Here is a 25,308-nt window from a genome sequence, read left to right as displayed (position 1 = left end):
GTAGTTCTAGAAAGACCAAGTGGGAAGGGAGGGAGACAAGCAGGAGGCACAAGGAAGAGTGAATACCCTTTGTCATCTCTGCAGCTTCAAACAGAGGCAAAACTGATGCTGGCAATCAGACCTGTCTCTTCCCCAGGGCCAGGGCTGATGGTGAAATCTCTCCCTGCCTTGTGTTTCACCAGTCCCCTACTAATCCAGTTTGCCACATTAAAATAACTGTGTGATATTTAACTGAAATCTCCTTTTATGTAAGTGCTTTCAATCCACAAACCCGGTGGCCTTTGTGGACCTCCAGGGAGAACCAGATAGGAGACAGGAGAATTGGGTGAGGTTCCCTCTCAGGTAACAAATTATTTTATAAGGAAAATGAGATAGTTTAATAAAAAATACAGTTTATGTGAGATGGAAACTGCAAGAGCGTTTTTGATAGATCAGACACCTTCATATCATCATCTTTTTCAATATACTTGGAAACGACAGATTCCAACAGGGCAGCTTGTTCAAATTCTTAGTGGGTGCTGCAGCCTTGACCAGCATCCCTGGGAGAGTGTCTGCAGGAGAAATGGAGATTTCTCCCTTTCCATCATTCACTTCCTAGCACTGAACCCTGAACAGGGAAAAAAAAAGTGAACCAAAGCCAAAATTTTCAGATTATGTATAAATCTGGAGGTTATTTCTGAAAAAGGGATGTATATTTCTGTGTCCAGGACAGAGGAGGAGAGGAAATTAAGAAAAACAAAACAAAACAAAACAAAAAACAAACAAACAAAAAAAAAAAGCCTCAAAAGTCAAAGACGAATTTTAGAAATGCCAAAAAAATTAATTTAAAGACTTTCTAAATGAATCATTTTACCTCGCATTTTGAACTGGGGTTTGTGGTTTAGAAAAGGTTAACCCAAATTTAAACAGGAAGATTGAGTGACTCAAAGGCAATGAAACATTTCATTTCAGTTGAAATTTAATATTTGAGGTTAACCCAGAATTTTCCCAAGCTTCTGCTTGGGTTTTATTTTTGCCAACCCCCTCCTCCTCTCTCTACCCCCTTTTCACTGTTGCTCCATCCAAGGCTTTCTTCTCCAGATATTTTGATTCAGCCACACAACCCAGAGGGTTTTTATTCACCCCACATCAGTGAGCTCCTCGTTTCCAGATGTCTTTCCATTTTCACAGGAATTCCACTTACAGCCAGTGCTGTCTCCAACCTCAGCCCATCCATCTGGGAGGATTCCAGCCCCTCCAGAGCTGGGGCTTGTCTTTTTGGCACACCCCAAAGAAATGCCACTAGAAATCCCTGTCAAAGAAGTCATCAAAGAGGGAAACTCTCTCTGTCTTGGTCCTCACCAGTGTGGGTTTGCGGTGAATCTTCTCTTCCCTCTCCCACTCCTCTGACCCTGTGCTGGAGGAGTCCCAGAACAGATCCCTGCTCCGTGGCTCCCTGCAGAACCACAGGTCGACCTTCCCCTTCCTGTCTGGAGAGAGTTCAGCCCTGTCAGGCTGCCTGGGGAGTACTCCACCCCACGTGTTTCCTAGGGGAGAGAAAAATATAAAATATCATGGTTTTTCTGCGCTGCTCAGTCACCTGGGGTTGAGCTGGAGAGGGCTATGGACAGCTGGATGCATGTAAGGAAAATCCTATGTCTGGGGCAGGGTGAGGTGTAACACACTCAGGATTATATTTGGTGAAATCATAAAGTCTGGCAATATGGCTTTATCCCCACGGTGAGGTGAAGAACCACGAGGGAAGAGGAAGGCAAATTTGTTCCCCTCCTCCTGGTGAAAGTTCACCTTCAGTCAGGTTTTTCACTGATTTAAGCACTTTTAGCCTTGGTGATGCATTCTCAGCCTGTGCCAAAGGTTGTCACGTGCAGGCAAAGCAGGACAGGGCTCATGCCTTGGACAGGTCAGGATGAAGAGGTGGCTGAGATCCTCTTCGCTACCCCCTTCTCTAGGGACACCGGGGAAAAAACCCTAAACCTAAAAAGTGGTTGGGCTCAGTGAGTGTCACATTTACCCCAGAGCTCCCTGAGGCATTTCAATGCTTTGTCCTACAAACACAGCCTCTTCCCCCCTGAACCTGCTTCTTATCACTGCAGGAGGTGGAGCAGTGAAAGCATCTTCCATAGGGAAACTTCTCTGCTGACATTTAGGAGGGCTGGTGAGTTTTGCATTGCCTTGGAAAATTATTCCACTTACCAGGGTCGTCTTCAGGAAAACACTGATTGTGCTCAGCAAGGACGGGGTCTGGGCTTCTGGTGCTGTCACCTCCCTGGGGAGTGTCAAGGACATCCTTGGGGCTGAATTCCTTGATTTTTTGCTTATTGATTTTCGACTCCCTGTGGAGATTCCGCTTCAGCTCCGCCTGGGTTTGCAAATGAGTTGTCAACACGAGCAGCAGAGGAGCAAACGGGTTTTAATAGCTCGACGTGGCACAGCATTCCAGGGTTGGCCCTGGAAATAACTGCACAGACAAGTAGTTTAACCCAAGCAAATGGAATTTGCCAGGCTGGGTGCATGACAGAACATGACTGGGACTGGGATTTTTTTGGTTTCTCCGTGAGTCATGGCCAAATGAGGGCAAAGCGTTGGAAAAATCACAGGTAATTACTGATCACAGGGGCCCTGGGGAGGCTCCCCACCAACCCTCTGCCTAAGACTCAGGGAAAGTTTCCTTTCACCTTCCCAGCAAGAGGTCTGAAGCCCCCTGGTCCGTGGGAAAGACACCGCCATCCCCTCCCCAAATCCATCTTGGCACTACCTCTCGTCGCTTGCGAGTCAAGTCCAGCATCTGAAGCTTGTGCAAGTGCTGCCTCCTGCCAGGGAGGGGATTCAGGCTTTGCCCTCTCTTCTCCAGCACCTAGGAGGTGTTTAAGGATGCAAATAAACACACTTGCACTTTCTGAAAGAGAAAGGAAGAGCCACCAGCTCACAAAACCCTCAGGTGCTCCCAGATAAATGCAGCAAGCATCTCCCTGTGTAGCTAACTTGCAGGAATTCATCACAGATTTTCACTGTGCTTGCAGTTTATCCCACAGCTCTGGGGCAGGAGAGGAAAAAAATTCATTAAAACAATGTATTTGTGCTTCTGCGCCCCAAGGTGTTACTGCCTTGAGTCAGTTCTCCAAGATAATCTCATGATCCAAAGGGGAGAACAGCTTTTGCATGTTTGGGGCTGCAGGGGGTGTTTATGGCACAGAGTGTTTGCAGCCTTTAAATCAGACTTGTGGAATTGTTAAGGTTGGAAAAGGTGACTAAAATCTTCGAGTCCAACTGTTCCCCCAGCACTGCCAAGGCCACCACTGACCCATGTCCCCAAGTGCCACATCCACATGGCTTTGAAATCCCTCTGGGGATGGGGACACCACCACTGCCCTGGGCGGCCTGTTCTAATGCCTGACAATGCTTTCAGTGAAGGAATTTTCCTTAAAATCCAATCTAAACCTCTCCTGACACAAGTTGAGACCACTTCCCCTCGTCCTGTCTCTTGTTCCCTGGGAGCAGAGCCTGAGCCCCACCTGGTTCCAAACTCCAGTCAGGGAGAGCGAGAAAGTCTCTCCCTTTTCCTGACCAACTGCAAGTGATGGGTGCTCAAGTAACTAATTTAAAAACGTGCCTCTCATACTTTCAGCCTCTAAAATATTTAATATCCTGGCTCAGCAGGTCCACCTCATCCAGGGAACTGTCATGCTGGAGATTAGGAAGCTTTCTCCTTATTTTGGACCCTCTCACCCACATGCCAGAATTTCAGCACAGTGTCCTGGGCTCAGCCAGGGACAGGAGCACAGCCAATGATTAAATACAAACTTCTGCCCTTCAGGAAGGCCAAAGTGTGAGGGAAAGGAACCTGCAGCCAGGAATGGCCTGTGAAAGGGCACAAACTCAAGTGCTTACCTTTGATTTTGGGCTTGCAGCCACTTCTCGCTGACTCCAGGGCTTTGCAGGAGTGAGTGCTTGTGGAGGGATGGCAGGTTCAAGCCTCTGCAAGTCCAATACTTATTATATTTAGCATTGCTCATTCCACAGGATCATAAAACCGGATCTGAAACCACCTTGACATTTTTCCAGCTCCAATTCTGGCCCAGCTGCTCAGGATACAGGAAGGAGTTTGGCATCTCAGGGAGATGAGCATCATTTGGTCCTTCAGAAGTGGGCTAAACTGGGGAAATCTTTTGCATTGCAGCACAAGCAGCAAAGCCCAAGTTTGGCAGTAATTCCATCCCTGCAGGCATTTCTCTTTGAGCCCCAACACTGCCCAAAGCTCCATCCAAGACCAGAGTGAAGACAAACCACGGTTCAGATTGCTTCATGGCAAGGTGGAGCGTGCAGAGGTGTCATAATTTCATCTTAAGAATCCTATCAGGTCATCAAAGGGCAGATCCCAATTAGAGGAGACCTAGAGCACCATTCCCTCTGTCCAGCCAGTCTTTACATTGGCCTAAATAAAACCTCTCTCTGCAAAACTGTGCATGGTACAAAGTTAATTTTCTGGTGGCTGGTGAAAATAGGCAGAGACTCGCCCTACTGGCTGCTCTGAGCATGGATTTTTATCTTAAGGAGCAAAGTTGCCTCCTTGAATCCTGCCAAGCTCTGAGGTGTTGCTGGGTCATTCCATGGCTTGGTATTCACAGAATCACTAAGGTTAGAAAAGACCCCTCAGATCATCAAGCCCAACCATTAACCCAGCACTGCCAGGTCCATGATTAAACCATGTCCCTAAGTGCCACATCTACACAATTTTTGAACACTTTCAAGGGTGGTGATTCCACACAGAGTTCCCTTCTAGGAGGGGAACTCAGTGCAGCTTCTGTAAAAATGAAAGGGGACATCATCAAGGACTTTGTCTGTAAGACCTGACTTATACTTTATTTGGGACACCATTAACTCCTTGATTACAAACAAGTGTCCAGTAAGTGGGGACACATCTCTGACTGTCCGCACTGAACCCTGAGCTGGCATTTTGAATCTATGCGGGAGAAAAAAAAATCAGTGTCATGTAAAGGGAGAAATCCCCACTAGCCCCCAGTGCCAAGTGCACGTCTCTCAGCATCAAAAAAATCCCACAAAGCTAAAATATGAAACTGAAAAATGGCACTAGATGGCAGCATGTGACACCACAAGCTGTGGTCCAGGCTGGCATCACTCTGGGAAGCCACTGAGGCCACCAGCACGGGGTGGATGAAGGCAAAAATCCTCCCAAATCCCTCAGCTCAACACCCAGCCCTGCTGGGCAAGCCAAGCTTCAGGCTTTTGGTTAAAGCTCTGTCCCAGGCTGGAAAAATAACTTTTCCCTTTAGTTTTTGTGAATGTCGCAGGTGTTTGTCTGGAAATACTCAGTGACAAAAATGCTTTAAAGTCCTTGAGAAGGTCACATCATCCTGCTCTGCTGCCTTTGAGAATATTCCCACAGGAAAAAGGCTTTTGCTGGAGCTGTGCACACTCCCTAAGAGCAACAGCACCAGAATAGGGTAGGATTAACAGAGTCTTTGTCCTGAAATAAGTGTTAACAATGAGTGTCTCCATAATGCACAAGTACGGCCGTGACGGAAATAAAATCAATAATTAAAAATTCTGTGCTGGCCAGAGGTTTCTAAAGGAAACTGCGATTCCACATGACAGTTTTCAGGGTGTAGGTGGGCTCAATTCAGGTGCCACTGTTGCATCATCCCACCAAACCCAGGGACACATTATTCCATAGCTGGTGGCCACCTCTGAGCTCTGAAGCCACCAGTGTCTCCCAGAGCCACAGCCCTGAGGGCAGCGGGTTTGACTGACCCCGTTTGTTGCCTCTTCTGTTCTTTATTGTATTTAAAAGATCATAATCGCAGCAAGGAAGTCTCAAGCAAGGAATCCTTGCTCCAGTGGGTTTACTGTTCACAGAATCGTGGAAACCTGCGATTTTTGGGTTGGGAGGGACTTCAAGGACCAACCCCCCAGTCATGGGCAGGGACACCTTTCACTAGAAAAGGTTGCTACAGGTGGATTCAGGTTGGATATTAGGAAGAAATGACCATGAATGAACACTGGATTAGAGCTGTGGCCTCACCAGGGCCAAGTTCAGGGGGAGAAATAAAGATTTGAAGATATTTCTGAGCTTTAGTTAGGTAAGGGCAGCCTAGGTAAGCGTGGAGAAAAATCTTGACTGTTAGGTCAGGTAGAGTCATGGGGTTTGGGCCTTGGGGAGGAATGGACCTGGGAAGTGCAGGATGGGGAAACTGAGGGAATTTGGGCAGGCACAGAGCATGAATAGCAATTCCTGAAAGCCAGAACAACTGCTGTGTCTTCCACCCTACCAAAAAAAAAACCCCAGCTCTGTCTGCTTTACCTCCTCTGCCCTGAAGCTGCTGCCCTTGGCCTGAAGAGCCAAAACCAGCTCCACATGATGCAAGCTGGACCCTTCCTGCAAAGGGCTGTCTTGGCCACTCTGGCCCCATGGGAACAGCAGGATTTGGCTGCAGGTACCCAGACACCCTGAAGGACAGTGGGACATCCCAGCAGGGGTGGTCCTGTGCCCCACTCTGTCCTCCTTGAGTGTCTCCAGAGCACACAAGCTCCTGATCACCAAAAGCAGGACTTTCCCCTTGTGTTGCTGTAGGGTATTTGCCTTCCCCACCGTGGTGCTGTGACATGTGCCCCTGTCCCCACAGAGCCCACAGGGAGGGGTCAGCCAGAGCAGCTCCCAGAGAGATCCCACACGCGCCTTACTTGGGGCCTTCGGGGTGGGTGCTGCTTGATGATGCTGCTTCCATCCTTCCCTGGCATGGTGTCCAAAGAGAGGGGCCCTTAAAGGTTAAAGAAATGGATGAAGTTACTTCTGGGTGGTCATCAGCTGCTTAGGTGCACTCAGCAGCAGCTTTGTGCCCTGTTTGCAGTTGTCGTGTCCCTGTCTGTGCATTCCAGTAACACATGGAATATTCTGTTGGCTGCAGGAGTAAAGTGAGTGTAGCTGTGCCTGTGATGTCTAACAAATACCTCTCCAGCTTCCCTCTACAACTACTCATGCCCCTAAATATGACCATCATCAGCCTTGTGTCTCCTGCGGCCTCTCCCAGCCCCTGGAATTTGGGTGATCAAGGGACTCTTCTCCTCCCATGCCCTGTAAGCATCAGCTGGCCAAGAAATCCCTGATCCCTGCTGCCTTCCCACTGCCTGCCCTGCTAAAGTCAGGCACAGGGTGCAGTTTGGGTCTTTCCCTGCTGCTCAGCCCCTGAAACTTGATTATTGTTATTTTTTGGTGGGATTGAGCAATACCTCTGGCTGATTTACTGACTGTGGCAGAGCTGGGCTGCAGCAGCAGGAGTGAGAGTGCTGTGCTCAGGGGAGTGGTGCACTCCCAGACCCTGGAAATCCCACAAGAACGTGTTGCACACCAGTGATCCCGTTATTAAAGCAGAGCTTTCTCTGAGGCCTGGATGGGATCCAGGCTCGGGTTTGCTCTGTGCTTCTGCCCTCAGGTGGACACCACTGCCCCTTTTGCTCTTTTCTGGCACAAATAAATACTTGCATGTGCAGGAAGTTATTTCTTTCACACAACAGTTTATGTGTTTATCGCTATTTATACCTAGTCACCCCAAAAGACTGTCCTGGTGTGTTGAAATGACATTTTATACATGGAGTTAGGTGAGGTGTGGCTGAGCAGCTCCTGCTCCTGCAGGGTGGGAGCCCTGAGGAGGTAACAGGGGAGGAGAGTTGGGGATAAAGTGTAGGAAGAACATTACAGCTGATGCCAAATTTAGTAGTCATAGTTAAGAACAAGAAAAATAGTATTTTGGAGGTCAGTTTATGGGGGACTTCCTTGAATCTCATGGAAGATCACCAGGCTGGGCTCTTGGAGAAGAGAGAGAAGACAACCACAGAATCATGGAATGGTTTGAGTTGGAAGTGACCCTAAAGATCTTTTTATTCAAACCACTGCCATGGGCGGGGTCACTTTCCACTATCCTGGGTTGCTCCAAGCCCCATTCTTGGAACACCTGGACACTTCCAGGGATCCAGGGGCAGCCACAGCCTCTGTGGGAACCCTGTGCCAGAGCCTCCCCACCCTCACAGGGAGGAATTTCTTCCTCCTGTGAGGGTTCTGGGATGTGGGAGGTGGTGACTCCATCAGGTAAATGTTTGCTGGGCCCTGCAGAGCCCTGGCAATGTTTAACCACTGAGTGAAGCAGCTGTGGCTGCTCCACACATGCAGGAATGGGAGCCTGAAGGGAAAATTTCCAGCACAGGAGGCTCCTCTGGAATCAAACCTCACCTGCAGGGAGCAACGTGGTGAAATAGCAGCTTGCTAGAGAAAAAAGGGGGTTATGGAGTATTGCCTCTATCTGCAGGCTAGCGAGAGTGTAGGGAATTTCTGAGGGGAAAGGAAAAGGGTAAGGAAGTGGCCCATGGAGATGGGGACAGGGACACGACACAGGGAAGTGGCTGTGACTTAAGAGAAGCTTGTCCTGGTGAAGGGTATGGCTTTGAGGAAGTTATTTCTCCCTTATGGAGTTTGATGGTTTGTGCTGTGTGTATTTGGGGTTGTTTTTAATTTTTCCCTCCCATCCTATCCATGCATGTGGCTTGTAGGATATTTGCCCTTATCCTCTGCAGATACAGAATACAGATACAGATACAGTCCCCAGATCTGCTCCCCTCAGAGCAGGGAGCATCACCAAGCCCCATCCTTGTGACTCCTGTTCTCCTCTTTTTCACCCTTACACTTCAGCAGCAGCAGATCCTCTCCTCTGGGGGAATCTGGATTTAAAATAAGCCAAGCTGAACCCTCGTAAACCAAATAAAACCTGTTCTCTCAGAGGCTTTGCTTATTTAGGCAGCAGCTCAAGCTAATACTTTCCTCAAGTCCTCCTGAGCATACTTTTCTTGTTTCTGAAAATTGAAAGTAGTGGAAGATTATTTATTACATTTTTTATAAAATACACACTTTTTAAACACGCATTTGTTAAATGCCCAGTGATAATTTTCCAGAACAGGAACATTTAGTTGTTCTTGCTCTCATGGAGTACTTAAAACCTGCTCTTCTACAGCAAGACCTGATCTGTATTCTCCCCAAAACCTTAGTACTGGGAATGTCACTGCTATCACCCCAGAGGTTTATTTGCTTTCACTGCTTCCTGATGCCACCTGATGAATGATCCTGGAGGAAATATCCAGCCTCTGGTGAAGCAGCAGTGCTTAACACCGCTTGGTGTGGGTCAGAAATTGATTTTTGGGAATGGCAAAGCGGAAAGGGGGATGCTAGGGGTGCAGATCCTCCTCCCTCTGCCTCGCCCTCCCTCACACCCCATTGGTTTTCATGGATGTTTCTCCTGCAGCTGTGGGAAGCATTTGTCAGCATCCAGCTCATGGTGGAGAGCTGCACATCCTCTTGCAGATGGATGCAAACCTCTGGGAAGGATTTGGGTGTGGATGGAGTTTAAAGGCTGTGGGAAGAGGCTGCCTGTAGGGAAGCACACACAGCCAGGTTGTCTGCCTTCCTCTGCTCCTGGCTTGGAAAATTTGTCATTATTTCCAGCGCTGAGTTTTACCTGCCCAGAATTTAACTCTGATTAGGGCAGCGATGTGCCTGACAGGGGCAGGTGGGCAGGACAGGGCTGTGATGGGACTCACAGGGTGAACAAGGGCTTGCCTGGGCACAGGTGGGTGCCAGGGTGATGCTGAGCTGTTTGCACGGGGGTGAGTGATGAGAACAAGGAGCTGGGATCTGGGCTCTGCTGAGTGAGACGCTTCCCAAAACAGTGGGAGGGGGGGGAAAAAGAGTTTTCCCAAAGCTAAAGCATCCTGGCAATGGCAAAAATGGCACAAAGCTGCTGATGCAGAACAGCACAGCCCTACACCCACCCCACACCACAGCCAGCAAACCCACAGCCCCAGTGAGCCCCAGGTTCACAAAATCCACAGTATTCCAGCCCTCACCTGCAGAGGCTCTCCCGTACCAGGTCTCCCGCAGAGGTGGAAGCTCCAGGTGGAAGATGGGCTTTCCCCAGGGCTGTCCTGGCCCTCCTGGGAGCCCGTGCAGGGCAGTCAGGGCAGGCACATCCCCCTGGCTGGGCACTGGGGCCACCCTGGTCACCTTGGGGTGTGCCTTGGAGGGGCTCAGGCCCATCCTGCAGAGCCAGAGCTCTGAGGGGAGAAGGAAAACCCCTCATGCACTGTCCCCCCGTGCGTGGCGAGGGATCTTTGTGAGCAGCTCAGAGCCGAGGCAGCTCCCTGCCTGCTCTCACAGATGTCCTTCCCAGCTGGGTTAAACATTGACCCATCCCAGCCATTCCCCTGCAGGGATGAGAGGCGGCTGCTGCTGACAGAGGAGGGGAAAGCAGCTTGGGAGCCAGTGCCAAGCCCTGGAGAAGGTTTATTTTCACCTGCAATTAAAAACATTCTGATTTTTCTCATTTGAAAACAACCTGATTTTCAACCAGGGCCACCACCTCAGCTGGCCTGCAGGTATTTCTTCAAGCAGCTCCTTTGCTAAATCTTCGGGTTTTGGAAGGAAATTCAATCCCTGGAGCACCAGAAGGGTTGAAGTGTCTCCCATCCTGCATGGGAGAAGCAGCCTGGGATTAAAGCCTGGCCCAGGAGTTAACCCCACCTTTGCTACTGCTGGCTGGGGGCACTGCTGAAAAAAAACGCAGCTTTAGGACAAAGCTGACTGGGAATATTGGTCAAAGTGAGTCATATTTGATGGTTCATAAAATCATAGGATCGTAGAAAGGTTTGGGTTGGAAAGGACCTTAATGATCTTCTAGTTCCACCCCTCTGCCATGGGCAGGGACACCTTCCACTAGACTAGGTTGCTCCTAGAAGAAAATATTAATCCCTGGAACAACCCAACCAATTCATGTTTCCAGCCACAAAGCACCAACATCTCTCATGACTTTGCTTTTCCCAGGTCACACAGGGCACAAGAGAGCAGAGCAACACAGCCTGTAATTCTTTTCCTTCCTCTTTTCATATGGAAATGTCAAATCAACACCCTGCTTTCCCTCCCGAGTTTCTCAATGCTTGTTGTCTATTTTTCCTTTTTCATTACCCTTCCCCTGCTGAGAACAGGTCATTCCTGTTAAGCAGCTTGGGGAAGTAATGAATTAAATGCAATGATGGATGTGTGGGAGCTGTGGAAACCCATGTGGATGTTCAAGCCCATGGGGCTTTATCTGCTGTTTTACTCCGGTGCTGCCAAAGTCCCGACAGGGTCCCTCTGCTCCCCACACTCCCCAATCCCCTCTCCTGTCCATGTTTCCTTATCACAGAGCTTTAGTGTGTAAAACAGAGGGCCAAGTGCAGCAGCTGAAGGGTTGGGGTGGGGGGAGGCTGCAGGAGGATGCCCTTCCAGCAGGTCACTGGGACAAGCTGAGATCCTGGTCAGGGATGCTCATCCTTCTCCTTAATTGTTTTGTTGTGGGTTTTTTTTTAATGCAATAATGTTATTTTATTTTGTCTATCCTGGCCAGGGATGCTCATCCTTCTCTTTAATGGGAGGATTATTTAATGCAATAATGTTATTTTATTTTGTCTATACATAAAGTTCAGTTAAATTCCTGAGATTTGTGCTGTAGAAACATGGGGCTGGAGGAACTTTGGTCCTATACAGCGCCATTAGGGGCAGCCCACAGTTCCTCCCAGGAGAGCTGGAAGAGTTTTATCCCTTTCTTCCATTTCATTTACTGCTTTAAACTCTCTACCAAATTCAGCTGGAACCTGCAAGTGACGATGATCCCACCAGAATCGGATTTTTCAGTAAATTTATTGCAGTCAAAACGAAATCACTGACTCCTAAGGGCTCTGATGCCCTTGCTTTAAGGGAGATACTGAGAAAAGCTCAAGGGTAGGGCAGTGGCATGGCTTGGGGCAGAGCATTTTCACACAGAGGGGGCAGAGTTTATTACTCACCTTCACGCAGGGCAAAGGTGAACCACGGGGCACCGTGGTAAGACAGAGATAGTGCTAAAGGCAATCCTGCCTCCAATATATTGCAGCTGTGTTAATTACCAAAGAGTGGGAACAGCCTTGCCCTCACAGCTGGCTGTGATAAAAGTGAATTAGTTGGTAGAGAGTCAGTTGGAGTCTGCTGGCTGTGCTGTGAGGATGAAGGGACAGGAGGCTGTGCAAGAGACAGACAAGGTAAGCCGCTGTATGAGGGACAGACAGGGTTAGGTGGCTGTGCTAGGGACAGGAACTGGCTAGGGCCAGAACTGCTGTGAGGAAGAGAGGAAGGGGAGAAAGACCTAGAGTTGTGTGGAGCTGTCTGTAGGATTGCTATGTAGAGAAGGTATGAAAGACTTCTGTGTAACATAGTGTGGATACTTGAAACCCCCTGAGGTTTTTAAAGAAGCACTCTGAGTGCAGTGGGCATCTCGACTACTCAAACATACAACTGCAGCAGTGGATCACCTCTGCCTTAAAGCTTCTCCTCAAAAATGAATTTTAAATCACCAAAAAAAAAAAAAAAAGTGGGCAAAGGAGGAGATGGAAAGTGGGTGGAAAGGATTTTTGCGAAAATAGTGCCTGGGCTTTTATGCAAATCCCCAATGAGTAAAGCAGAAACAACCCCAGTCATGCAAGCAGGCTGCTGTTTATCCTGCTTGCAGTGACAGTGTGAACAAATGGATCAGCTAAGAGAAGAAAACAACCCAGCACGGCTCCTCTGTCAGGGATACAAACTGCTGTGGCTGATAGAGCTTGTTATTACACATCTGTAAGGTCAAGAAACACGCCTCGTTCCTCCCTCTGCTCCTTGTCGCTGCTATTGACAGGGGACATTGATCTTATCTCAGCCCAGGCTGGGGACACGGGTGGTGCTGGTAACACTGCCCGTGCTGCTGGCCTGCTGGCTGGCTGAGCCCTCCAGGGAGGGCAGGCACTGCTGGGGATGTTTCAGGAGGGTTATTCACACCACGAATGGTTTTCCTTCCAGCCACAGGGAGAACATGATAACACAGCTGCTGGATCAAAAGTGGTGTTTTCCTTGGGAGATGGGGCCACAGAAATGGAGCCTCACATTGGTGGGGAGGGCAAAAGGGGCTGCCAGAGACACCCACAGCAGTGGAAGTGGCGATGTCCGAGCTGTCCCTGTGATGCCTTGGGAAGGCTGACCTGAAACAGAGACTGGACAGAGCTGGAGAATAAAGTAGGTGTTTATTGAAAGGCCTCCAGGATTCACCTTGGGCAGGACAGGAGTCTGACTAGGGCTGCACCCAAGGTGGACCCAAAATGGCCACAAAATGGCTGACCTGTCATGAGGTCTCACACTTTTATAAGTTTTGGTCCACTTGCATATTGGGGTTTAATTGTCTAGTTACAGCTTCAGGTTGTGAGGTCCCATCCTTCTTGTTCCTCTCTTCAATCCACTGTTGTTTGTGCTTTGGGCCTGAAAGTTGTCCTTGGTGTTCAGCAGGAAAAGGATTTGTTTTGTCTGCCTACCATGTGAAGAAAGATTGCTAGCACTTAATGTGAGGCTCAGAACTACACAGCCAGGCAGCACAGAATCTGAAAAACATGAAAGCTGAAACTTAAGGCATCAAGTTGATGGGGATGATTATTGGTTTGCTGTTCCTCTGGACCAGAAACAGCATCAGGCCAAAGAACCTCTGTTTGTTGTTTGATTTCTTGGGTTTGTGGGTTTTTCTATAGCTGAAAGGCTGAACTGCACTCCAGGGAAAATCATTATTTCCATGCTTAATGAGGAATTTGAACAGGAGGTTGGGCAGAGGGTGAAGGAGGGGGTTTAAGGCACCACTGAGGGGGGTGAGCACCCCTGGAAGGCATCTGGAAGCAGACTGCCAAGAGAAGCTGTGGCTGCCTCTGGATCCCTGGAAGTGTCCAAGGCCAGGTTGGATGGGGCTTGGAGCAACCTGGGATAGTGGGAGGTGTCCCTGCCCATGGGAGGGGGTGGGACTGGATGATCTTTAAACCCATTCCAACCATAATCATTCTCTGAACATCAAACCAAAACAGGGGTGTTCTGCTCAAGCCTTCCTTCCTGGGATTACAGTCTTTTTTAACATCCTGGGCCGCTGGCCATGGAATGTGTCAAGCAGGGGAAAGCTGACTCAGACAATGGAATTTCACATGATTTTTCCTGCAGAATTTTCAGTGAGGTTCCTTGAAGGATCTAGGCCTGAAGATGCTGCCATGAGGCTGCTTGCTGAAATATACTCATCAATGCACACTGAAATGAATGTTTTGTTTTCCCCATGTCTTCAGTTTGGCAGGAGCTAAAATTTATGTAAAGCACATGCCCAAAACTATCTAGCAATGTAAATGAATGTATCAGGTCCAAAACTATGGGCCAAGTTGCCATGAACTGGGTGCTTTCAGCCCATCAGTATCTTTATATTTAACTTTTTTGGAATATTTTTGGTCCATCTCCTCTCAAAAGCAGCAGACCAGGAGCTGTAAGAGGCTTATGTGGGTATGCAAGCCTTACACCTCTGGATTTAGGGCACAGGGGACAGTCGGTAGGGTTGGTCTTGGCAGCCCTTATTCTGCAGCCATTTGATGAAAGAGCCCAAGTGTCTGGGGTTTTTTTAATACACACAAGTATTTTTTCTGCTCTGCTGGATGCAAGGAACAGTTCAGACATGAACATTAAAAGATTTTAAAAAACATCCAGAGGAAGAGTGAAAAAAAAAAGTGAAGTAAATAATTTTTTGCGTGATTAGTTTTTTTTTCCTTGGAAGAAATACCATAAAAAATGACCCCTAACTGGCTGCAAATCAAACTCAAAAACTTTGAGCACAAAAGTCAGCAGAGCTCAGCAATCTATGACACATTCCAGTTGGTTTCATTCTTTTTTTTTTAAAAAAAAAGGGAAAAAAAAGGTCTATCTGCCTATAAAGTGCTCTTAAATAAAGAGAGTCTGAGGTGGTCAGCTTCAGGACAGCTGAAATCCAGGCTAATTTACAAAGAACAGGCTTAGGGAAGAGATTAAGAGGTGGGTTGGTTTCATTTGGCTTTGAAAAGACTTTACCACAGTAGAGGTTAAGAAAAATATCCCAATATACCAATGACCAAGAAAACAGGAAATGGCATTTCCCACCTGAGATGAAAGAAGAACCATCAATACAAAAATATTTGAAGTTTGGAAAAAAAAGGCATATTTCATGAGAGAAAATAAAAAAAAACTTTAAAAATGTATTAATTCTTATTAAAAGCATAGAAAGAAACACGGAACTAAAAGAACAAATGCTGACAACAGCTCTACAAAATAAGATATTGCAAACACAAGTGTGATTAAAAAAAACATGGAAAAAAATGGAGCAAATTATTAACAGGATGAACAATAATAAGAAATAAAATGCAACAAAGAAGAATAAAACTTCCTAAAATTAGTCAAAAAAATATGCAGAAATCAGGGAAAAATGTAAATGAAAAGAGAAGAAATATTAGAAAAAAATCAAAACATAAATAAAAGAATTGAACATGACAAAAGGTATAAAAAAACGAAAGTGACAGAGATGGCCAGAAGTGCAGGGAGAGGGCTCCAGGCTTGCCCAATGAATCTTCATTGAAATCGCAAGATTTCGTTCCCCTTCGGGAAAGGGAAAGCCTTCCCTTTCGGGAAAGGGAACGAAATCTTGAAATCAGAGAACAAAGTCAAACAGATGCTCTGGAAAGGAGATATGAGGAAAAACAGTGCGACTGAAAAAATCCGAGAGAATCTGCAACTGCGGCGATTGCAAGCTAATGGACTGAGATGAAAGGAAGGGCAGGGAAAAGGAGCAACACTTGCCAAAATAACTCCAATTCCTAGCCTGAAATCAAGGCAGAAATGGAAAGAAAGAGACAGAGAAAGTATTGCTGATGCCTTAAGCTTTAGCTTTTGTATTTGCAGATTCTATGTTACTTAGGGATGTAGCTTTGAGCCTCATATTAATTTTCAGTAAGCTTTCTTCACAGGGTAGGTTGACAAAGGAAATTTCTTTTTGCTGAACACCAAGGACAACTCTCAGGCCTGAAAAACATAAACAATGGTGGACTGAAGGGAGGAACAAGAAGGATGGGACCTCACAACCTGAAGCTGTAATTGGACAATTAAACCCCAACATGCAAATGGGCCATAACTGATAAAAATGTAAGACCTCGTGACCGGGCGAGTTTTTTTGGTGTAGTGTTTGCAGTGGACTCGGGGTGCAGCCTTGGTCGGGCTTCGGTCCTGTTCAAGGTGGATCCCGGAGGCCTTTCAATAAATACCTGTTTTATTCTCTAGCTCTGTCCAGTCTCTCTTTCAGGTCAGCCTTCTAAGCAACAGTTTCTGGCGACTCCGCCGGGACAATGAGGCATCTGAAAAACCCCCCTGGACTACAAGAACACCCAGCCCCTGCCGGTACCCTGAGAGGGCGGTGGCCCCAGCTGCGGCCCAGGAGGTATCAGAGCCCAAGAATCCAAAGCTCCAAGGACCTGACAGAGGTGCGTGAGTAATTGAATCAAAAAGTATTCTGTTTACCATCCGGGTGCTGTTGGGGGGAGGCCAGCAGCGGCGCAGGGACCGAGTCCCGGCCTTGAAGTTAGATCTGGGTGCTGCGGGTGTGAGGCCAGCAGCGGCAGGGAGTGAGTCCCTGCCTTGGGCTCCGAAAGGCAGGCATTCAAATCCTGTGCTTGATTCCTTCTCTCTCTCCTAGTTATTTTTCCACTCATAACTGCTGAGTTATGGGGTGTGCCTTTTCCTGTGAATGTTGTAATAATAACATCCCAAGAGATAGCCCCTTGGCACTCGTTTTAAGAAACTGGACTGATCTGACTGGGGGGGATTCCTTGTTCTTTAAATCTAAACTCACTGGACTCTCAGAAAAAATCTGGCCGACTTATGAACTAGATGATGAGCAGAAATGGCCTGCATTTGGGAGTCTTGATAAGAAATTAATATCAAGTTTAATCTCCCGCACACGCGAAGATCGGTATTTTGATGAGCTGGAATATGCAAGGCTTTTTATGGCATCAGCTCGTCGCCAAGAGCCAGAGGAAAAGGGGCATATATTCGTCTCAAAGAAAAAAAACAGGGGAAAAGCAAGAAAGATGATGACTTGATCCAAAATAGCGAATGTGGAAAAGAGGAGGCGGAGTTTGACCTCCCAGCCCCTAATCTGAGGGGAGGCCCGAGTCTGAGCGGAGCCCTGCCACCCCCGGGGGCTCCTCCACCCCTGGTCCGCCCCTCCAGGGCCACTTCTGGTGGGGCCGGCCCCGCCACCCCCGATCCTGCCGGCACCGGCACCGGCACCGTCCGCGGCACGACAGGCGGGGGCCATGGGCTTTGGCGGCTACCGCCACCGGCCCCGCCACAGCCTGCGGTCGGAGTGGACGGGCCGCTGCTGCGGCAGCCTCTAGCTGCCTTCGCCCCCTCCCCTCCCCGGCCGCCACCCCCGCACACCTCGGCGCCGCCGCCACCGGAGAAACGGGGCCGGGCTGGGGCGTGTCCCCAGTAGGCCCTAAACCGGTGGAGGAGGAGGAGGAGGGAGGGGACAGCCAGCGAGTGCAGCCTACGGCACCACCCCCAGAGGAGGAGGAGGAGGAGGAGGAGCCGGGAGGCAAGGCTTACCACAAAGGGGGCGGGGAGGGAATCCCCCATGGGAGGAGTCGTTCTTCCTCCGCTCCCAAGCCTGTGAGTTTCCATAGCAACCCCGAATGCCAGGGAGCTGCCTCAGGTGCGGTCACAGAGGCACGCCCGGGACCAGCGGCGTTGGCAATCCTGTGTGGCCCTTCCTGTAACCAAGACTAGGCTACAGCTGCAACAGAAACCACAGTCAGACAGCTCCGGAGGGGAGGATGGGACGGATACCGAGGAGGAGGATGAGTTTGATCAGATTCCTGCCTCAGGCAGGCAGAGAAGAGGCAAAATAGCGAGACGAGCTATCAGAGAACGTAGTCCGATTGCCAAACGTACCAGGGCAAAAAAGACAGACCCAGTTTTGCAAGCTCCATTGAGGCAAGCTGTCGGTAACCATACGTGAAGGTTCCATACTCCCTTATCGAGGTAGAGCAGTGGAAAACTACTGTAGGGAAATATAAAGAGAATCCAGAAAAAGTAGCACTGTTAGTAGAAAGGGCAATTAACTCGCAAAACCCTGACTGGGCTGATCTGAACGCTATGTCAGACACATTACTTGACCCTACTGAGAGAAGAATGGTGAACAAAGCCATCATTACCTCAGCTGAGGCGGGCATTGCAAATGGATCAATCCCAGGTACTGTCCCACAGATATTTCCACTCAAAAATCCAGGATGGGATCCAAATACAGCAGAACAATTAGCAAGGTTGAAACGATATCAAGGCCTGGTGGTATATGGGTTAAAACATGGTGTCCCTAAAGCTATAAATTGGTCAAAGATTTATGAAGTAAAGCAAAATTATGATGAATCACCCACTGATTTTTTAAACAGGCTAAGAGAACCTGCCGTCAAATGTACAGATTTAGATCCAGAATCAACTGATGGCAAAGCACATCTCTTGGTTTTGTTCATGGGTCAAGCCTCAAATGACATAAGGAGAAAATTGCAAAAGATAGAGAGAGTTTGAGACATGGATAAAATGCTAGAGGTTGCCTGGAAGGTGTTTTGAGATAGAGGTTCACGTGAAAAGGTTAAAACCCATCCTAGTAAGAAAGCGACTCAAGAGAAACCATCCAAGAAAACTGCCCCTAGAGAGAAGGACCAGTGTGCATACTGCAAAAAATGGAGACATTGGAAGAAAGAATGTCCAGCATTGAAAGAAAAATCCCCAGTTTGCCAACTTGCAGGGGTGCAAAACTCAAGCAACTGGGGTTCTGAGTGACGGGGACTGAAGGTTTCTTCCCCAGCAGAACCTTTGGTTGTAGCTAAGCTGGGGAAACAGGACATTGAATTTCTGGTAGATACTGGAGCTGCCTACTCTGTGTTAAATGCCTTGGAAGAGAAACTGTGTCATGATACTGTACAGGTTGTTGGGGCTACCGGGGTAGCCGAGACACGGCCTTTCTTTCAACCCTTAAAATTTAAGCTGGGGAAGCACTGGGTAACCCACCAATTTCTTTACATGCCTAACTCCCCTCAGCCATTACTGGGAAAGGACTTGCTAGAGAAATTGGAAGCAGAGATTAAATTTTAAAAAGGGGGAGGTGTACAGGTTATAATTCCTGAATCTAAATTTGATCAAGTTGCTGCACTTTTTATACAGGAAAAATGTGATGAAATCCAGACTGAAGTTGGAAATGTTGCTAGATCCGATAGTATGGGCCAGTGATATCCCAGGAAGATCCCAATGAGCAGAACCAGTGAGTATTGCACTCAAACCAGGAAACACTAGGTAAGGCTAAAACAATATCCTTTGAAATTAGAAAATCGTAAAGGATTGGCACCTTTAAATGAGAAATTCCTGCAACATGGTCTATCAGTGCAATGGGAGTCCAAATACAACACCCCAATTTTAGCGGTTAAGAAAGCAGATGGCAAGAGTTAACTATCAGTACAAGATTTAAGAGCAATTAACAAAATTAGTATAGGCATACACCCGGTGGTAGCAACCCATATATCCTTCTGACCAGATGGACAGAAGAATAAGGATGGTTTACAGTGGTAGACCTGAAGGATGGCATTTTCTGCATTCCTGTGTATAAAGAAAGCCAAGATATCTTTCCTTTTGAGTGACAGAATCCTGAGACAGGAAAAAAACTCAGCTGACTTGGACAGTTTCCCCATAAGTTTCCACAATATTCAAACAATATTTAAAATCAAATCTTAAAAATAGAAAAAGGAAAATTCCGAAAGCATCTGAAAACCATAAAAGTCAGTGGGATGCCCAGAAGTGCAGGGAGAGGGCCCCAGGCTTGCCCAATGAATCTTCATTGAAATCGCAAGATTTCGTTCCCTTTCCCGAAAGGGAAAGCCTTCCCTTTCGGGAAAGGGAACGAAATCTTGAAATCAGAGAACAAAGTCAAACAGATGCTCTGGGAAGGAGATATGAGGAAAAACAGTGCGACTGAAAAAATCCGAGAAAATCGGCAACTGCGGCGATTGCAAGCTAATGGACTGAGATGAAAGGAGGGGCAGGAAAAAAGGAGCAACACTTGCCAAAATAATTCCAATTCCTAGCCTGCAATCAAGGCAGAAATGGAAAGAAAGAGACAGAGAAAGTATTGTAAGAAATAAAATCCTTAAAAAAAAAAAAAAGAAACACGAAAATTCCGAAAGCATCTGAAAACCATAAAAGTCAGCGGGATGCCCACAAGTGCAGGGAGAGGGCCCCAGGCTTGCCCAATGAATCTTCATTGAAATCGCAAGATTTCGTTCCCTTTCCCGAAAGGGAACGAAATCTTGAAATCAGAGAACAAAGTCAAACAGATGCTCTGGAAAGGAGATATGAGGAAAAACAGTGCGACTGAAAAAATCCGAGAAAATCTGCAACTGCGGTGATTGCAAGCTAATGGACTGAGATGAAAGGAGGGGCTGGGAAAAGGAGCAACACTTGCCAAAATAATTCCAATTCCTAGCCTGCAATCAAGGCAGAAATGGAAAGAAAGAGACAGAAAAAGTGTTGCAAGAAATGAAATCCTTAAAAAAAAAAGAAAAATTCCGAAAGCATCTGAAAACCATAAAAGTCAGTGGGATGCCCAGAAGTGCAGGGAGAGGGCCCCAGGCTTGCCCAATGAATCTTCATTGAAATCGCAAGATTTCGTTCCCTTTCCCGAAAGGGAACGAAATCTTGAAATCAGAGAACAAAGTCAAACAGATGCTCTGGAAAGGAGATATGAGGAAAAACAGTGCGACTGAAAAAATCCGAGAAAATCTGCAACTGCGGCGATTGCAAGCTAATGGACTGAGATGAAAGGAGGGGCAGGGAAAAGGAGCAACACTTGCCAAAATAATTCCAATTCCTAGCCTGCAATCAAGGCAGAAATGGAAAGAAAGAGACAGAGAAAGTGTTGCAAGAAATGAAATCCTTAAAAAAAAAAGAAAAATTCCGAAAGCATCTCAAAACCACAAAAGTCAGTGGGATGCCCAGAAGTGCAGGGAGAGGGCCCCAGGCTTGCCCAATGAATCTTCATTGAAATCGCAAGATTTCGTTCCCTTTCCCGAAAGGAAAAGCCTTCCCTTTCGGGAAAGGGAACGAAATCTTGAAATCAGAGAACAAAGTCAAACAGATGCTCTGGAAAGGAGATATGAGGAAAAACAGTGCGACTGAAAAAATCCGAGAAAATCTGCAACTGCGGCGATTGCAAGCTAATGGACTGAGATGAAAGGAGGGGCAGGGAAAAGGAGCAACACTTGCCAAAATAATTCCAATTCCTAGCCTGCAATCAAGGCAGAAATGGAAAGAAAGAGACAGAGAAAGTGTTGTAAGAAATGAAATCCTTAAAAAAAAAAAAAAAACCACGAAAATTCCGAAAGCATCTGAAAACCATAAAAGTCAGTGGGATGCCCAGAAGTGCAGGGAGAGGGCCCCAGGCTTGCCCAATGAATCTTCATTGAAATCGCAAGATTTCGTTCCCTTTCCTGAAAGGGAACGAAATCTTGAAATCAGAGAACAAAGTCAAACAGATGCTCTGGAAAGGAGATATGAGAAAAGACAGTGCGACTGAAAAAATCCGAGAAAATCTGCAACTGCGGCGATTGCAAGCTAATGGACTGAGATGAAAGGAGGGGCAGGGAAAAGGAGCAACACTTGCCAAAATAATTCCAATTCCTAGCCTGCAATCAAGGCAGAAATGGAAAGAAAGAGACAGAGAAAGTATTGCAAGAAATGAAATCTTAAAAAAAAAAAGGAAAATTCCGAAAGCATCTGAAAACCATAAAAGTCAGTGGGATGCCCACAAGTGCAGGGAGAGGGCCCCAGGCTTGCCCAATGAATCTTCATTGAAATCGCAAGATTTCGTTCCCTTTCCCGAAAGGGAACGAAATCTTGAAATCAGAGAACAAAGTCAAACAGATGCTCTGGAAAGGAGATATGAGGAAAAACAGTGCGACTAAAAAAATCCGAGAAAATCTGCAACTGCGGCGATTGCAAGCTAATGGACTGAGATGAAAGGAGGGGCAGGGAAAAGGAGCAACACTTGCCAAAATAATTCCAATTCCTAGCCTGCAATCAAGGCAGAAATGGAAAGAAAGAGACAGAGAAAGTGTTGTAAGAAATGAAATCCTTAAAAAAAAAAAAAAAAACACGAAAATTCCGAAAGCATCTGAAAACCATAAAAGTCAGTGGGATGCCCAGAAGTGCAGGGAGAGGGCCCCAGGCTTGCCCAATGAATCTTCATTGAAATCGCAAGATTTCGTTCCCTTTCCCGAAAGGGAACGAAATCTTGAAATCAGAGAACAAAGTCAAACAGATGCTCTGGAAAGGAGATATGAGGAAAAACAGTGCGACTGAAAAAATCCGAGAAAATCTGCAACTGCGGCGATTGCAAGCTAATGGACTGAGATGAAAGGAGGGGCAGGGAAAAGGAGCAACACTTGCCAAAATAATTCCAATTCCTAGCCTGCAATCAAGGCAGAAATGGAAAGAAAGAGACTAAGAAAGTGTTGCAAGAAATGAAATCCTTAAAAAAAAAGGAAAAATTCCGAAAGCATCTGAAAACCATAAAAGTCAGTGGGATGCCCACAAGTGCAGGGAGAGGGCCCCAGGCTTGCCCAATGAATCTTCATTGAAATCGCAAGATTTCGGTCCCTTTCCCGAAAGGGAAAGCCTTCCCTTTCGGGAAAGGGAACGAAATCTTGAAATCAGAGAACAAAGTCAAACAGATGCTCTGGAAAGGAGATATGAGAAAAGACAGTGCGAATGAAAAAATCCGAGAAAATCTGCAACTGCGGCGATTGCAAGCTAATGGACTGAGATGAAAGGAGGGGCAGGGAAAAGGAGCAACACTTGCCAAAATAATTCCAATTCCTAGCCTGCAATCAAGGCAGAAATGGAAAGAAAGAGACAGAGAAAGTGTTGCAAGAAATGAAATCCTTAAAAAAAAAAGGAAAATTCCGAAAGCATCTGAAAACCATAAAAGTCAGTGGGATGCCCACAAGTGCAGGGAGAGGGCCCCAGGCTTGCCCAATGAATCTTCATTGAAATCGCAAGATTTCGTTCCCTTTCCCGAAAGGGAAAGCCTTCCCTTTCGGGAAAGGGAACGAAATCTTGAAATCAGAGAACAAAGTCAAACAGATGCTCTGGGAAGGAGATATGAGGAAAAACAGTGCGACTGAAAAAATCCGAAAAAATCGGCAACTGCGGCGATTGCAAGCTAATGGACTGAGATGAAAGGAGGGGCAGGAAAAAAGGAGCAACACTTGCCAAAATAATTCCAATTCCTAGCCTGCAATCAAGGCAGAAATGGAAAGAAAGAGACAGAGAAAGTATTGTAAGAAATAAAATCCTTAAAAAAAAAAAAAAGAAACACGAAAATTCCGAAAGCATCTGAAAACCATAAAAGTCAGCGGGATGCCCAGAAGTGCAGGGAGAGGGCCCCAGGCTTGCCCAATGAATCTTCATTGAAATCGCAAGATTTCGTTCCCTTTCCCGAAAGGGAACGAAATCTTGAAATCAGAGAACAAAGTCAAACAGATGCTCTGGAAAGGAGATATGAGGAAAAACAGTGCGACTGAAAAAATCCGAGAAAATCTGCAACTGCGGCGATTGCAAGCTAATGGACTGAGATGAAAGGAGGGGCAGGGAAAAGGAGCAACACTTGCCAAAATAATTCCAATTCCTAGCCTGCAATCAAGGCAGAAATGGAAAGAAAGAGACAGAGAAAGTGTTGCAAGAAATGAAATCCTTAAAAAAAAAAGAAAATTCCGAAAGCATCTGAAAACCATAAAAGTCAGCGGGATGCCCAGAAGTGCAGGGAGAGGGCCCCAGGCTTGCCCAATGAATCTTCATTGAAATCGCAAGATTTCGTTCCCTTTCCCGAAAGGGAAAGCCTTCCCTTTCGGGAAAGGGAACGAAATCTTGAAATCAGAGAACAAAGTCAAACAGATGCTCTGGAAAGGAGATATGAGGAAAAACAGTGCGACTGAAAAAATCCGAGAAAATCTGCAACTGCGGCGATTGCAAGCTAATGGACTGAGATGAAAGGAGGGGCTGGGAAAAGGAGCAACACTTGCCAAAATAATTCCAATTCCTAGCCTGCAATCAAGGCAGAAATGGAAAGAAAGAGACAGAAAAAGTGTTGCAAGAAATGAAATCCTTAAAAAAAAAAGAAAAATTCCGAAAGCATCTGAAAACCATAAAAGTCAGTGGGATGCCCAGAAGTGCAGGGAGAGGGCCCCAGGCTTGCCCAATGAATCTTCATTGAAATCGCAAGATTTCGTTCCCTTTCCCGAAAGGGAACGAAATCTTGAAATCAGAGAACAAAGTCAAACAGATGCTCTGGAAAGGAGATATGAGGAAAAACAGTGCGACTGAAAAAATCCGAGAAAATCTGCAACTGCGGCGATTGCAAGCTAATGGACTGAGATGAAAGGAGGGGCAGGGAAAAGGAGCAACACTTGCCAAAATAATTCCAATTCCTAGCCTGCAATCAAGGCAGAAATGGAAAGAAAGAGACAGAGAAAGTTTTGCAAGAAATGAAATCCTTAAAAAAAAAAGAAAAATTCCGAAAGCATCTGAAAACCATAAAAGTCAGTGGGATGCCCAGAAGTGCAGGGAGAGGGCCCCAGGCTTGCCCAATAAATCTTCATTGAAATCGCAAGATTTCGTTCCCTTTCCCGAAAGGGAACGAAATCTTGAAATCAGAGAACAAAGTCAAACAGATGCTCTGGAAAGGAGATATGAGGAAAAACAGTGCGACTGAAAAAATCCGAGAAAATCTGCAACTGCGGCGATTGCAAGCTAATGGACTGAGATGAAAGGAGGGGCAGGGAAAAGGAGCAACACTTGCCAAAATAATTCCAGTTCCTAGCCTGCAATCAAGGCAGAAATGGAAAGAAAGAGACAGAGAAAGTGTTGTAAGAAATGAAATCCTTAAAAAAAAAAAAAAAAAAAAAAAAAGGAAAATTCCGAAAGCATCTGAAAATCATAAAAGTCAGCGGGATGCCCACAAGTGCAGGGAGAGGGCCCCAGGCTTGCCCAATGAATCTTCATTGAAATCGCAAGATTTCGTTCCCTTTCCTGAAAGGGAACGAAATCTTGAAATCAGAGAACAAAGTCAAACAGATGCTCTGGAAAGGAGATATGAGGAAAAACAGTGCGACTGAAAAAATCCGAGAAAATCTGCAACTGCGGCGATTGCAAGCTAATGGACTGAGATGAAAGGAGGGGCAGGGAAAAGGAGCAACACTTGCCAAAATAATTCCAATTCCTAGCCTGCAATCAAGGCAGAAATGGAAAGAAAGAGACAGAGAAAGTGTTGTAAGAAATGAAATCCT

At 46.7% G+C, this 25,308-nt stretch overlaps 1 protein-coding gene and 1 long non-coding RNA gene across 2 annotated transcripts; one reads left to right on the top strand and one right to left on the bottom strand.

Moving 5' to 3' along the window:
* Positions 1-959: 959 nt before the first annotated feature.
* Positions 960-10,171, bottom strand: CCDC198 (coiled-coil domain containing 198). The gene is made up of 6 exons (XM_066186951.1): positions 9,907-10,171; positions 6,700-6,776; positions 3,889-3,975; positions 2,756-2,854; positions 2,194-2,359; positions 960-1,526 (listed from the first exon to the last, which is right to left on the bottom strand). The coding sequence occupies exons 1-6, from the start codon at positions 10,094-10,096 to the stop codon at positions 1,282-1,284; spliced, it is 864 nt and encodes a 287-aa protein (XP_066043048.1). The 5' UTR covers positions 10,097-10,171; the 3' UTR covers positions 960-1,281.
* Positions 10,172-12,057: 1,886 nt separating this feature from the next.
* On the top strand, positions 12,058-19,807 carry LOC136292826 (uncharacterized). Its single transcript, XR_010721973.1, has 3 exons — positions 12,058-12,111; positions 16,221-16,398; positions 19,139-19,807. It is a non-coding gene; the product is annotated as an uncharacterized lncRNA (long non-coding RNA).
* The last annotated feature ends 5,501 nt before the right edge of the window (positions 19,808-25,308 follow it).

This window comes from Chamaea fasciata, unplaced genomic scaffold (genome assembly GCF_029207755.1).
Source record: "Chamaea fasciata isolate MVZ Bird 193981 ecotype frontalis unplaced genomic scaffold, bChaFas1.0.hap1 SCAF_7, whole genome shotgun sequence".
Taxonomy (NCBI): Eukaryota; Metazoa; Chordata; class Aves; order Passeriformes; family Sylviidae; genus Chamaea; species Chamaea fasciata.
The sequence above is the reverse complement of the archived record's forward strand: the minus strand, read 5'-3'. Positions and strand labels throughout refer to the sequence as shown.

What these genes read in the sequence shown, in the direction of transcription:
- CCDC198 (XM_066186951.1), bottom strand. Translation starts at nt 10,096, where the DNA reads ATGGGCCTGAGCCCCTCCAAGGCACACCCCAAGGTGACCAGGGTGGCC. An exon ending in ACCCACCCCGAAGGCCCCAA is followed by an intron (nt 3,976 to 6,699) that starts GTAAGGCGCGTG and finishes TTGGACTTGCAG; the next exon opens with AGGCTTGAACCTGCCATCCC. An exon ending in TGACTCGCAAGCGACGAGAG is followed by an intron (nt 2,360 to 2,755) that starts GTAGTGCCAAGA and finishes TTGCAAACCCAG; the next exon opens with GCGGAGCTGAAGCGGAATCT.